Here is a 12,552-nt window from a genome sequence, read left to right on the forward strand (position 1 = left end):
AGGAACACAAAGCTCTCGTGAATAACAATGCTAGCGATTTCAAGTGGTTCTTTTAAAAAATAATTGATCTTACGCAGGCTCTGATTGGCCAGATTTTTTGTCTTCAAAACTCTATAAAGGTCATGACACATTCGTGTATGTAAAGGAAATTCGTGCATCATAAGTCATCCACCCTGTGAACTATTTCGACAAACGCTTGCATTTTATCTCTTTTTTTCATTTTCAAAACGCTATAAAGGCAAGCAAAGAATATTTCATTCCCAAATGACATATAAGAAGCCGATTTGCCGCTTTTTACACTTTTTAAATAAATACCAATATATTGCTGATTTTTTTTTTATAAATGAAAGTGGAACGCTCGTAACGTTTTATATATTAACTGTAACTAAATCAATAACTCCTAGATTTGAGAAAACTCTTGTAAAATTCCCATTGAGTGAGAAAATTTGAAGTTGACCCATGGTAGGTAATGTTCGATTAAGTAGGGGAACAAGCACACTTTGTTATAAATGTCCCGATTTCAATGATTCCATTCGCGGCGCTGCCACCATTATACCCATGAGTGTACTGTGAATTGGGATCCCTGTGTCAAACCGCATATTGTCCAATCAGCGTCATCCCCGAGGAATACCCTTCGCCTGTGTACGCATGTGTAAAAAAAAGCACTCTCTTGAGCTGCCGTAGTAACATATGCAGCGAGAGCAAAATCGCTTAGAAAAATGTTTAACATCAAGAATATCTGTTGTATAGGAGCAGGATATGTCGGGGGACCGTCATGTAGTGTTATTGCACTTAAATGTCCGCGAATCAAAGTCACTGTAGTTGATTTGAGCCAGCATAGAATCGATGCTTGGAACTCCGACAACCTACCGATCTTTGAGGTACTTTACTTCTTACGACTTTCGTGGTTTACTGTTATTATGTGTGATTTAATGAAGGTTATTTTCAGCCTGGTTTGAGTGAAGTTGTCAGAGAATGTCGTGGTCGCAATCTGTTCTTCTCCACCGACATAGATACTGCTATCAAAGATGCTGATTTGATTTTCATTTGTGTAAGTAACGCTTTTTGGCTGCTGTAAGCTTAATTATTATGTAGGAAGTGACTTAGTTTATTTGTCTTTATGAACGTTCTTTTGAAATATGGAATTAGTCAAACGATCTTAACATTCCAAAAGAATTCTCGTATTGCCAAGTAACACAAGCTCGTGGTTATTCAATTTCATGTATTTTAATTTATTTTCTTTAGGTAAATACTCCAACAAAAACTTATGGTCTTGGCAAGGTTGGTGTGCTACTAATAAATATAGAATTTAAGGTGGCACTATAGTCTGAAATTGCTTTGGCTACTTTGGTTTTTCTTTTTCAATATTCAAATATATGTATGGTTCTATATTTGCTGATCTTTTCTTTTACTCTTAAATAATAAATAATAGTTGCAGGTTGCTGTGAGACCTAACCACCTATTCTATAAACTGCCTACAAAAGGCCATCTTCTTGGTGATGGTCGTGAGACAAAGGAGCAAAAAATGTCAAAGTTCAAATTTTAAGGTTGTGTTAGTTACATTTGTGTGATTTTTTTGCCTAAAGATTCCTTAAACAAAATTAGGTACTTTTTGATAGATGATCCGTTCCGAGATATGCTTGCCAACAAAGTTATTGTAAATCAGGGAAAAGTAGTAGTAATTTTTGCATAAATTGTCAATTTCAGACAAATCAAGATTCTTACAATTTAAATATCTTAAAAAACGATTATCTACCAAAAGTATTTTGTTTTATATTACACAAGCAACCTCTAGACAAAAATCAAACAAATATCAGCTAATTCAGCCTTACTGTACAATTTGAATTTTGCCATTTTTTGCTCCTGTCAGTCATGAAATATTTTGATTGATTGAGGCTTTTATGTTGTGGGTTTGTTTGGAGAAAATTCTGAATGCACATCATTGCTATATAATGGCTAGATTGTTCAGCTGCTTTTCTTATAGAAACAAATGTCTCTTTTATATATATATTTTATATTGCATCATCATTTCACACAAAACCAATTGTTTTTATTCATTTTAATCTGGATAGGTTAGCTTGATTTTTTATATACAATATATGTGATCAACTTAACAAAAACTCTATTGGTTGTCTTGGTGATTTCACTTTCTCCATTATGCCTATAGGGTAGGGCACCAGACTTAAAATATATAGAGTCGGCTGCAAGGCACATTGCAGATGTAGCAGAGGGTGGGAAAATAATTGTGGAGAAGAGCACTGTTCCTGTACGGGCCGCAGAGAGGTATGTAATACTTGCCCCTGCCCCTCTCAACACAGAGTCAGAATGTTACCAAGGACAAGTAGCATTTGCCACCACTAGCTCCCCAAGCAAATACACAGGGGCGTAGCCAGGGGGGTGCCCAGCAGGCCTAGTGTCCTCCCTTTCTGGTCCAATAAAGCCAGTACATCTTAGTAGTTACCTTTTGAATGTTCTTGAAAAATCCCTTTGCCCCCACTCTCTGGCTACACCCATGACACAAGCACCAGGAATCTTATATTTAAAGTACTGTAGATCTTAATTTTAATTTGTGTCAAACACCTTTTTAAAAAACAATAGCATTATTAAATTATCTTTGCCTTTTCTTGAAAAAATATTTTATTAAGCTGTCCATTTTTCTATCAGCATCACAAGAATTCTCAGTGCAAATGCAGACAAGAAGTTTCAGGTGAGTGCAGCTATACCACCTTAAACTTGTCTTGCTATGGCCACTGAGCTTCACAACCATAAAAACTGGATGTTGATGCATTGTGCAAGGGCAAGCAGCTTGCCTTAAAGTTGAAGACACAAATTCCTAGACATGTCTAGCTGGGAATCTTCTCCCAGAATATTTTTAAGCTTCAGACTAAAGTCTTCATTAAAAACCACAATAACCTTTCAGAATTTATTGGTGTGATTCTTCCTCTTAGATATTTCTCCCCAAATTCTTACATAATTTGTAACCTATTCTCACATCTCTAATCTGGAAAGTATCTCCCCAATGTTTGTTGCCTATGTTGTATTTTAGAGAACCCATTCTCTGATGTTTTATCCTGGGCATCATGTACTGTATGTGTTATCTTTCACAGGTGTTATCAAATCCAGAATTCTTGGCGGAAGGAACAGCAATCAAAGATTTGATGGAGCCTGACAGAGTATTGATTGGTAAGATTCACAGTATATATATATATATATATGTATTGGTTTGTAGGAAAAAACACGCGAACTACCGTTTTATCTCTACAAGCCTGTTTCGTGGTTGCCCACTCATCAGGAGATGAGTATATATATATACATATATATATATATGTATATATATATATTTTATATATATATTGACATTATTTTAAATGTTGCATTGTAAGTAAATTATACTTATTGTACCACCAAAGGGGTTGCCAGAAGTCACAACCAAAACTAAACAAAAAAAAATGCTCAACCCTACCTAAAATCACTAGGTCTGCCTGATAAACCCAGAGCTGTTGCCTAACAATTACCTTAAATACAGTTTGGTCTTAAGAAAACTGAGGGGAGGGTAGGGAAGGAGGGCACAGCCACACCCCTACTGGTCATCTCCTTATAATTTTAGAAAAAAACTGGGGTCTGTCCTTTCCTTCGCCCCTATGGAAAGAAGTAACCTTTCTTCTGTTATTTGGCAATCGATTTTACTCCTCTCCCATTCATGTCAGTTTTATTCTTCTGACCCCCAGGTGGAGAGCAGACCAAGGAGGGTTTGCTATCCATAGATGCTCTTGCCTGGGTATATCAGCACTGGATTCCAAGAGACAAAATTATAAAGACTAACACTTGGTCTTCAGAACTATCAAAACTAGTGAGTAAATATTCAAGCTTTCTCTGTTAGATAGTTTTGGCCACTGTATGCTTGCAACACAATTGTATAGTTCAACTTAGACCATCAATTCTCTTTTTAATTGATTATTTTCCATCAACACAGGCAGCCAATGCATTCTTGGCTCAACGTATCTCAAGTATCAACTCAATGAGTGCAATTTGTGAGGCAACTGGTGCAGATGTCTCTGAAGTAGCCCATGCAATTGGAATGGACTCTAGAATTGGTAGCCAGTTCTTACAAGCATCTGTAGGTAAATGAATCAATGTTGAGGATCTAATCAACCTTCATGCAGTGGGTTGAGGATGCAGTTACAACTTTGTTAGTGAACCACAGAATACAGCTTTTTTAAAGAAAGAAATAAAAGAAAATGCACTTGACACTAATACTATTGAATAATTCCAGAGATTGACTGGATATCAATCTTTCTTTTCTTTTTTCCTTAAAGGGTTTGGCGGTAGCTGCTTTCAGAAAGATGTGTTGAATCTCGTGTACCTTTGTGAAGCCTTGAATCTTCCTGAGGTTGCTAACTACTGGTACCAAGTTATCTCAATGAATGAGTACCAAAGGCGACGATTCACCAACCGCATCATCAACTGCTTATTCAATACTGTCTCTGACAAGAAAATAGCAATCATGGGTTTTGCATTTAAGAAGAACACTGGTGATACAAGGTAAAGGACGAAAGTGGCATATCATAGTATTTTATTTACATTTTTTAGCAGTTATTTTTTTTTTACTTTAAATATTTTGGAGATTGTGTTTGGAGTCATCAATCCCAATCCAACCCCCTCATTTTACTGTACCACCCTGTACTTACCAAAATATAAGGCTTGTAAAAATCAAATGCAAGTATACATAAAAGGAGATGAAGGGGTGTGTCAATATGAAATGTTCTGAATCCCCTATCCAAAATTACCTTGACCAGATTACCTTCCCCTGGCTACGTGTATCCACTGCCCTGTATGTTACTATACTGTAACTATGCCCTATATGTTACTTACTGTATAAAGTATACAGTAGATAGCAGTTTTACCATTATTTGTTTGCTTTTATAGGGAGTCAGCCAGTATCTACGTTTGCAAATACCTGCTTGATGAAGGTGCAAAGCTCACCATCTATGACCCAAAAGTGGAAAAGGACCAGATCAAGCTGTGAGTACATTTTTCTCTATTGCTAGATACTAACACTTGGTCTTTTTACGCTGAGCTAAAAGTTACTCTTTACATGTTTGTAGGGAACTAGAACACCCTGCAATTACAGGTGATGCGCAAAAAGGTAAGTATTCTATAAGATAGAACAAATGAATTGCTTTCTGAATTAGGATTGCTATCCTGCACTGTGTGATTAACAAGGGACAAGGCACAAAATTAGAGTGTTCTCATACTACATGTCTATAACAGAAACTGCCCTTGATTTGTGCCAGATTGATACCTGTTATTAGGGCAGTTGAATGACACATTTGGAATAAGCGACTTGCGCTGTTTGGTTGGCAAATTTTTTCAGCACTTATAAAAAAAAGATTTTATTTTATTTTAAGATTAAGATTTTATTTTTTCGTCATTCTCTGGTTGACGGCGCAGTCATTTCTGTCATTTTGGTTTGAATTCTCAACCAAGGAAGTTCCTGTGATCTCTTAGCTCAAATCCCTTATTGGTTCCAGGCTAGATTTCTGCTATTCAATTTGCTGGCTCTCATCTTGTTTCAGAGGGTTTTCACATGGTTATCCAGTTTTTTTCCTTTTACAACACCAGCAATTTGGATCCCATGCTGTGTTTTGGTCAGACAGAGTTGTATAGCATTTTTATATACCTTTGAACTGGTTGTACCTGTGCCCTCGTTTTCCAGCACCCCAGCTATTTTAGGGTGAACAGCTTTGCCAATTCATTTATTATATCTATTTTGTTGCATGTTTTGCAGTGGATCGCCTGGTGACGATTGAGCATGATCCATATAAGGCTGTAGAAGGAGCTCATGCAATTGTTATTTGCACAGAATGGGACGAGTTTAAGGTCAGTATTTACGGCCTGCTCCACCTTATGATTAATGTTAACAATGGTGATTATGATGATGATGATTGCATGATGATGACTAATGCTTATGATCTTTGCAAAAAGGTTCAAAGGTAATACTCTTTCATGGAAATTTTAAGATTTATCGTTCCTTACTCAAAATTTTGTGAACAATTTCAAGCTGCTCTGACTAATGGGTTCAGAAATTATGATCATTTTGTGCTCTTTTGATTAGTCAGCCATAAAATGGGCAATGTTTAAGCCATTAAGGTGCTGGCAATTGAAAAGCTAGAAAGAGATTCAGTGGGAGACGTAGGTCAGAACTCAGGTAATATCGAAAACCACATTAAAAGATTAAAAATAAAGTTGCAAATATTTCACTTCTTTTTCCTGATTTACTGTGTCATCAGTTGTTGCAAGTACAAGTTTTCAATATGCCATTTTAAATAAATCTCCATTTTTCCACAGACCTATGACTACCAAAAAATCCATGACAGTATGCTGAAGCCAGCATTTGTATTTGACGGACGGATGATTCTTGATCACCATCATCTACATGATGTTGGTTTTCAGGTAGAAACTATAGGGAAGGTAGTGTCATCTGGGTACGTCCTTCCCCTCACCCCTCCCCTTCCGCCATGCAGTGACTAGACGCTCCTGTCATGGCGGATGGACATGGATGGACATGAAGTACTTCATTTAAATGTTATGGTGGCACTATGAGAATCCATCCACTTAATGAAAATCACGGTCCCTGTTAGCTATATGAATATTTATAAACACATTTATTAGAAAACCACAGTGTTCCAAACCTGAATTCTTCTTTAGCTTCTCTTATTTGACTGTAACCCTATTTGTCAAAGTTGGAGAAGGTTGGGACACTGATTACTGTAGTATGTATAGCCTTTTATTTGTAGGGGTTGAATGGTTTTAATATTTTATCCACACCAGGCAGAGCGGATAATCTTTTAGACATGGCTAACTAAGAATAATCCTTATCAACCGTACGTAAAAAAATTTGTTCTATTTAGGGGAAATTAGGTTGGGCAGTTGAAGGCTTGGAATCACAAAACCGTCAGAAAATGAGAACCAGGGAAAAACAATAAAAAAGCAGTACGTAATCGTGGAAATCAGTTACACGTATTCAGTCACATCTAGAGAAAGATCAGCTATTAATATCAAAGGGTCGCCATTTTGCCATCCTTGCAAAATACCAACTGTGAAGAAGATGCCATTTCCATTATTTTTGGATTCTCTTGCTATGGTTGCGAAGGATCCCGTAGCATAAATTAACTCTCTATGTTTATAATAGCCAAAATAGATGGAGTTTCAAGCTTCTCATTTTATGGCTATACGCGAAGCGGTATACAGGTATTTATTTTTAGACAACTTCAAACATCTACAGATAGTTTTTATAAACTGATATTCAAAGCTTTTAATAGAATATTGTATGTTGGTTATTTATTGAGATAATAAACAAAACGACGAAATGTTTCGTTTATGAGAGACCATATCTTTGCACCTCCCTTGACACATACATGACACCTACGATGTTTGGTGATCATACAATGTTTTTTTTTTCGTTTTTATAATCACGTTTTCAGTAGTTTGCTTTAAGATGAAAACACACATCACGTGACCATGGTTTTGCACCCCCCTAGACACATAAATGACATCTGCCAAGTTTGGTTGTCATTCGATGTTTTTTTGGGACGGCAAACAGACAGACGAGAACTCGAGTCGATGGGTTACCAATATTTGCTAAAACTTTTCTCTTTTATACAACGACACTCGTAAATACCGCACTCGATTGATCAAGGGTCCATGTGTTATTAGAGGACACGCACGCTTGGCGTCAGCATGCACACACGCTGCCCAAAAATAGATAATACTTAACATATAAAACAAAGAGATCTAATTTTTGTAGGTCTGTCCTAGATGTACAGAAGACGCCGCAGCGTGTCATGAACAACAATCACGCGTCATCTGTGCATCAATTAGAGGACAGACTCACGCAAAACTTAGATTTGTTAACACGGCCGGTTAAATTCTGCGAGATATAACGCTTGGTCGGCTTTTTAAGATTTTAGACGCCGTATTATGATCCATGCGCCTTTTAGAGAGCATAAGTTATTATAATGAATGCAGATGTAATTAAACCATTAAAATACCGTTTTAAACGCCAAATAAGGCTTCAACCCTAGCAAATTGAATTATAAGGTCGCACGAGGGATATTCCGGGGGACTCCGATGAAAACAGGCGGAAGTTATCATGGGAAAAAATCAATTTTAGTTCTAAAGGGGTAGCACTTTGGGTGTGGTCAACAGCAATTCTTACACCTGAGAGATAGCAAATTGGGTGTGGTCGAATGAATTTTTAACCCTAAGAGATAGCAGAATCGGAAAAACCGTTAAACATCTCTTAAAGGAATAGCAGTAGGTCGAATTTTATACCCTATGATATAGCAGAATCGCAAACATCCTTAAACATCCCCTAAATAATAGCACTTGATCAAATGTTACCCTAGGAGACTAGGAGATAGCAGAATCAGAAAAGTCCTTTAAGGATTTTAAAAACACCCCCTAGGGGATAGCAATTTCCCTTTTATAGCCTAAAAGATAGGACGATCATCTCCGTCTACTTTTCTTGAGATTCCCCCTCCTCCCCCCCCCCCCCCCCCCCCCCCGAAAAAAATCCTAAAGTAGTGTGTCTATTGGAAGTTTCTTTGCGGGTGTGACTGATAATTTAGAGGGGATGGCATGTTAAATAGCACGGATTCTAATAAATTATTTTGTCTCTTGTCGGTTAAGGTTTCCGTCGGCCCTCCGGAAGTGAACTGGTGACAATGCGGCTTTAATAAGTCGTCTAAAACTACCGCTCTATTTACTTCGACTAAAATTCAAATTTTACACGGCATTACGTAAAAAGTTCAAAATACCCACTTTTTGCCTTTACCTAGGACTTACTAAATTTTCAAAATTCCCACTAGTCCTCTCCTCGGCAAAATTTGATTACTGGTCTAAGGAGAAGAGAGGGTAATCTGGTAATTTGCGGCATGAATGATTTTGAGAGTGGATGAAAAAAGGGACGAAGTCATGAAGACATGGAAAAAAGTATGAGGGGACCACTGCTCTAGTTCAGTGGAGGGGCCTTGTAAACAGCCTTCTCGGCCTCTTCTTTACACATAAATCCCAGTGTGAACCAGTTAAAGTAGCGTTGTTCTGCAGGATAAAGCTGCATCATCACTTTGGGCTGATAGTTCCTTGCGTGGTAGATACCATAGATCACTTGTTCTTCTGAATTCATCATTCCCGCCCTAAGCATAAGGTGGCTGTACTCCATAAACTGGTGACAATACCTTGTGAACACATCTCCACGCCCTATCAAAAAGCCGCCAGCTATCCAGACACTTGCACCCCAGACCATGTCTTTCATGGTTAGCTTTGTGTTAGGTGGGTTTACCTCAACTATAGCAACCGTACTGTCGTTAAATCGTGGTGGAAGCACCATCGAGAAGTATGGGCCGTCAATTGGTGCATCTCTCCAGTAGCCAGCATCCATCCAAGCAAAATATTTTGTTTTGAAGTAATTTTCTTCAATCGCCATTTTAACAAATTCAAATTTTGAAAGAACAGTGCATGCATAGTTTGGAACAGTTGTCAAAGTACGATGCTTCGGAAAACATGATAAACTGAACATTTGGGTAATTGGCTGTAGAAAACCAAACGCCCACAAATCCGATCTCTTGACAGGCTTGAAAAGTGTTACCTGCTTCGAGCGCACCTTTTGTAAAAATATCTGGATATCATTGTCTTGTTCATCGACAAAGAAAACCATCGGGTTCCGAATCTTTCCTAAACGGAGCATGAATTTTTTGTAAGTATTGACATCAGCAGTACCGTACCATTTGGGCAAGGGCCCCAAATCGAAGTACCCAGTCACCAATGTAATACTCTCTGAGAAAGAGAACACGACCTCTGTCCATTCTGGGCGATTCACGATTGGGGATGGGTCAAAAAGTGGCGGGATCGTGAATTGTAGTCTTCCGGCCTTAGGGTCTCCACACGGGACGATGGCCTTAACATGATAATGGAAAATAAAAAATTAGATTTAAATTGCGTAGAACTTGTGAGTGTTTTTAAAACAATTTTTATTTTTAGGTTATTTGGTTTTTATACACACATAGAAAAATACACTTCACGAGTTGGCTCACAGAGCCTTTTATTTGTCTTATATCATATATACTCACTTCTACGTGCTCCAGCCTTGAAACACTATCAGCTCCTTCTTGTTCGTTGACCTGCAAACACAGTGCACAAACATTACCTTTTAGAGTAACCCCAAAACTTTCGGGGGAGAAAGGTGAGGGTCAGTGACGTTTAACGTTCAGAAGAACGTAGTCTGGACAATTACGCCGCTACCCTATGATCCCGCACTATACCGAATGACATAAAGAATCCACCGTCTAATTCAAACAAGTAGATAAGAAATTTCACACAAACATATTGATTAAAAAAATTAAATTAATTGGAGTAGCTAATCATTCTCAATGCAGCAAGATGCTGGGTTGCGAGAGCGCAGATTCAGATGTGGTCGAGTTGAAGGCATGGGAAGGCGCTTCAGGCAGCCGCCGTACAAATCATGTCTGACCACGGATCACAGCTAAGATCGAAATTGTTAGTTTTGTGGAGGGAGCAAAACTGGAGAAACTGGAGAAAAACCCTTTAAGCAAAGGGGAGACCAACAAACTCAACTCACGTCGGAACTGGGAATCGAACCCAACCAGTGGTGAGAGGCACGAGCACTGCAAAGCGACGCTATCGTGACCTACTGCAAAAGGGCTCGGCTTGTCGCTAGGGTTTTCAGTCAAAAGGAATATAGGCAACTACGTTAAAGGAATCTGAATTGGAAGGCAGCGAGGCATTATATAGCCTGCGTTGACAGCCGAACTTTATTGCTAAGTGCAATATTCAACATAAGTGGGGGATGAATTTTTGTTTATTTTATTCAGAATTAACTGACAAAGTATCTTAGTTCCCGTGGTTGATCGAAGTTCTATAAAAGAAAATAAAAAATAGAGCTGCATACATGTTAATGCACATCATTAATTATATTGTCTTTTTGTAATTGTTTTTAGTATTGAGTCGACAAGTAGATGAATTATACTGTCTGCAAAATTATAATGTCTTATAATTATAATTAAAAAAGCCTCTGTTCGAAGGGCAAAACAGAAGAGGATAGATTGCCACAAATTATTTTTTCACAATTCTTTTCAATCAACTTGCTCTCAATCAAAAATTGCAGGGAAATTCGGGTCTTTTGGGTTATTTTCTTAGAAAGATGTGTTAAGAAAATATTCTTCTATGGCATATAGGATTTTGAAGGGAAAAGTTGTCCGTTTTCTGCCGAAAAAGTTGCCTCGAAGAGTCAAATGTGTGTTTTCCAGGGCGTGGAGCTTCCTTCCCTGTTGTATTTTATTACGAGTGAAGAGAAGGTGATCCGAGATGAGGGTGGAACATCGCCTAAACTATTATGAATCACGGCTACCAGATCAATCTATCTATGACAACAACTTCAAGAAACTGGCTTTTTTTACAGATATATTCGGTAAACAAATTGAAGATAATATTCGATACACGAACATCTCGTCTGGTTTGCCCGGGATTAAACTGCTAAAAAGCGTATTGTTTATTTCTAGCAGAACTACCCAAACTTGGCCATAATGAAGCAGACACATAAATGTTTCAACTGTTTTTCTAAATTAATCGTCCGTCTATTTTTTTTAGAAAAAATTGGCTTTATCGAAATGCGATTATTTTGCAATCAGCTTTTCATCTAGGCCTAAAAAGCAAACAGTTGCAATCTGTGAAGCTTAGCCTGTCAGGATTTAAAACTAAATTCAAAATTGCGCTTAAAATGAGTGCATAGCAGCACGTTAAAAAATGGTTAAATTTCATAAAGAAATTGAAAACAATAACGCGCGCGCCATCCTAAAGTGTACTCGTAATGTGGATGCTTTGGTGTTGATATAAAGCTATGAATAGACTCACTGTGTCGTTTGCGAATACGTCGATGTCTTGGGCAAGATGTTGCGGAAGCCATCCTTCTCGATACTTTACATAATTCTGAAAATGACATCAAAAGTACAATATATCAGATACAGAGGAGAGTGTTAAGAAATGGTTCAGGAAAGCGAATTAAGCAAGGTGTGATAAATTTTCTTAATGCCTTAGTTTTTGTATAAGAAAACATCAGCTGTGACAGTTGGACTACGACCAGAATAACAAAGATTGCTGCAAAGATTGTTATTGTGTGTTTTCTGGAAACTTGCGGCATCTTGACTTCAGTTGCAGCTATGTTGTTTGATCAACTCCAACAGAAAGCGTCATATTTTGAAGGACCCGACCTAAAAAAACGCACGCAATGCTCGGAGATATTGAAAAGTGACATTTATTGATTGATCGAATGCTTGATGAAGGGTCAACCAAATAATCTAGTTATTTCATCTCAAAGAAAAGGTGGGAGGCAACAGAGGTAAGAGAGAACAGCTTTTTTCATAGTGAACTGGGAGAAGATATGGTATAAATCAACACGCCTATATGAAACAGAGTAGTTGCGCTGACGTTTCGAGCGTTAGCCCTTCGTCGGAGCTTTTTGCACCACGCCTACGC

At 37.9% G+C, this 12,552-nt stretch overlaps 2 protein-coding genes across 2 annotated transcripts; one reads left to right on the plus strand and one right to left on the minus strand.

Moving 5' to 3' along the window:
* The first annotated feature begins 646 nt into the window (after nt 1-646).
* LOC5506497 (UDP-glucose 6-dehydrogenase) lies at nt 647-7,370 on the plus strand. Its single transcript, XM_001627158.3, has 13 exons — nt 647-881; nt 950-1,051; nt 1,246-1,281; nt 2,168-2,283; nt 2,665-2,707; nt 3,108-3,183; nt 3,729-3,850; nt 3,974-4,121; nt 4,317-4,542; nt 4,927-5,022; nt 5,106-5,146; nt 5,789-5,880; nt 6,349-7,370. Exons 1-13 carry the CDS (start codon nt 720-722, stop codon nt 6,529-6,531), a joined length of 1,443 nt encoding a protein of 480 aa, XP_001627208.2. The 5' UTR covers nt 647-719; the 3' UTR covers nt 6,532-7,370.
* Nucleotides 7,371-8,737: 1,367 nt separating this feature from the next.
* On the minus strand, nt 8,738-12,014 carry LOC5506511. Its single transcript, XM_032374921.2, has 3 exons — nt 11,932-12,014; nt 10,131-10,181; nt 8,738-9,958 (listed from the first exon to the last, which is right to left on the minus strand). Exon 3 carries the CDS (start codon nt 9,746-9,748, stop codon nt 9,014-9,016), a length of 735 nt encoding a protein of 244 aa, XP_032230812.2. The 5' UTR covers nt 9,749-9,958; nt 10,131-10,181; nt 11,932-12,014; the 3' UTR covers nt 8,738-9,013.
* Nucleotides 12,015-12,552: the final 538 nt, after the last annotated feature.

Source organism: Nematostella vectensis, chromosome 3, assembly GCF_932526225.1.
Source record: "Nematostella vectensis chromosome 3, jaNemVect1.1, whole genome shotgun sequence".
In the NCBI taxonomy this organism is placed as follows: domain Eukaryota; kingdom Metazoa; phylum Cnidaria; class Anthozoa; order Actiniaria; family Edwardsiidae; genus Nematostella; species Nematostella vectensis.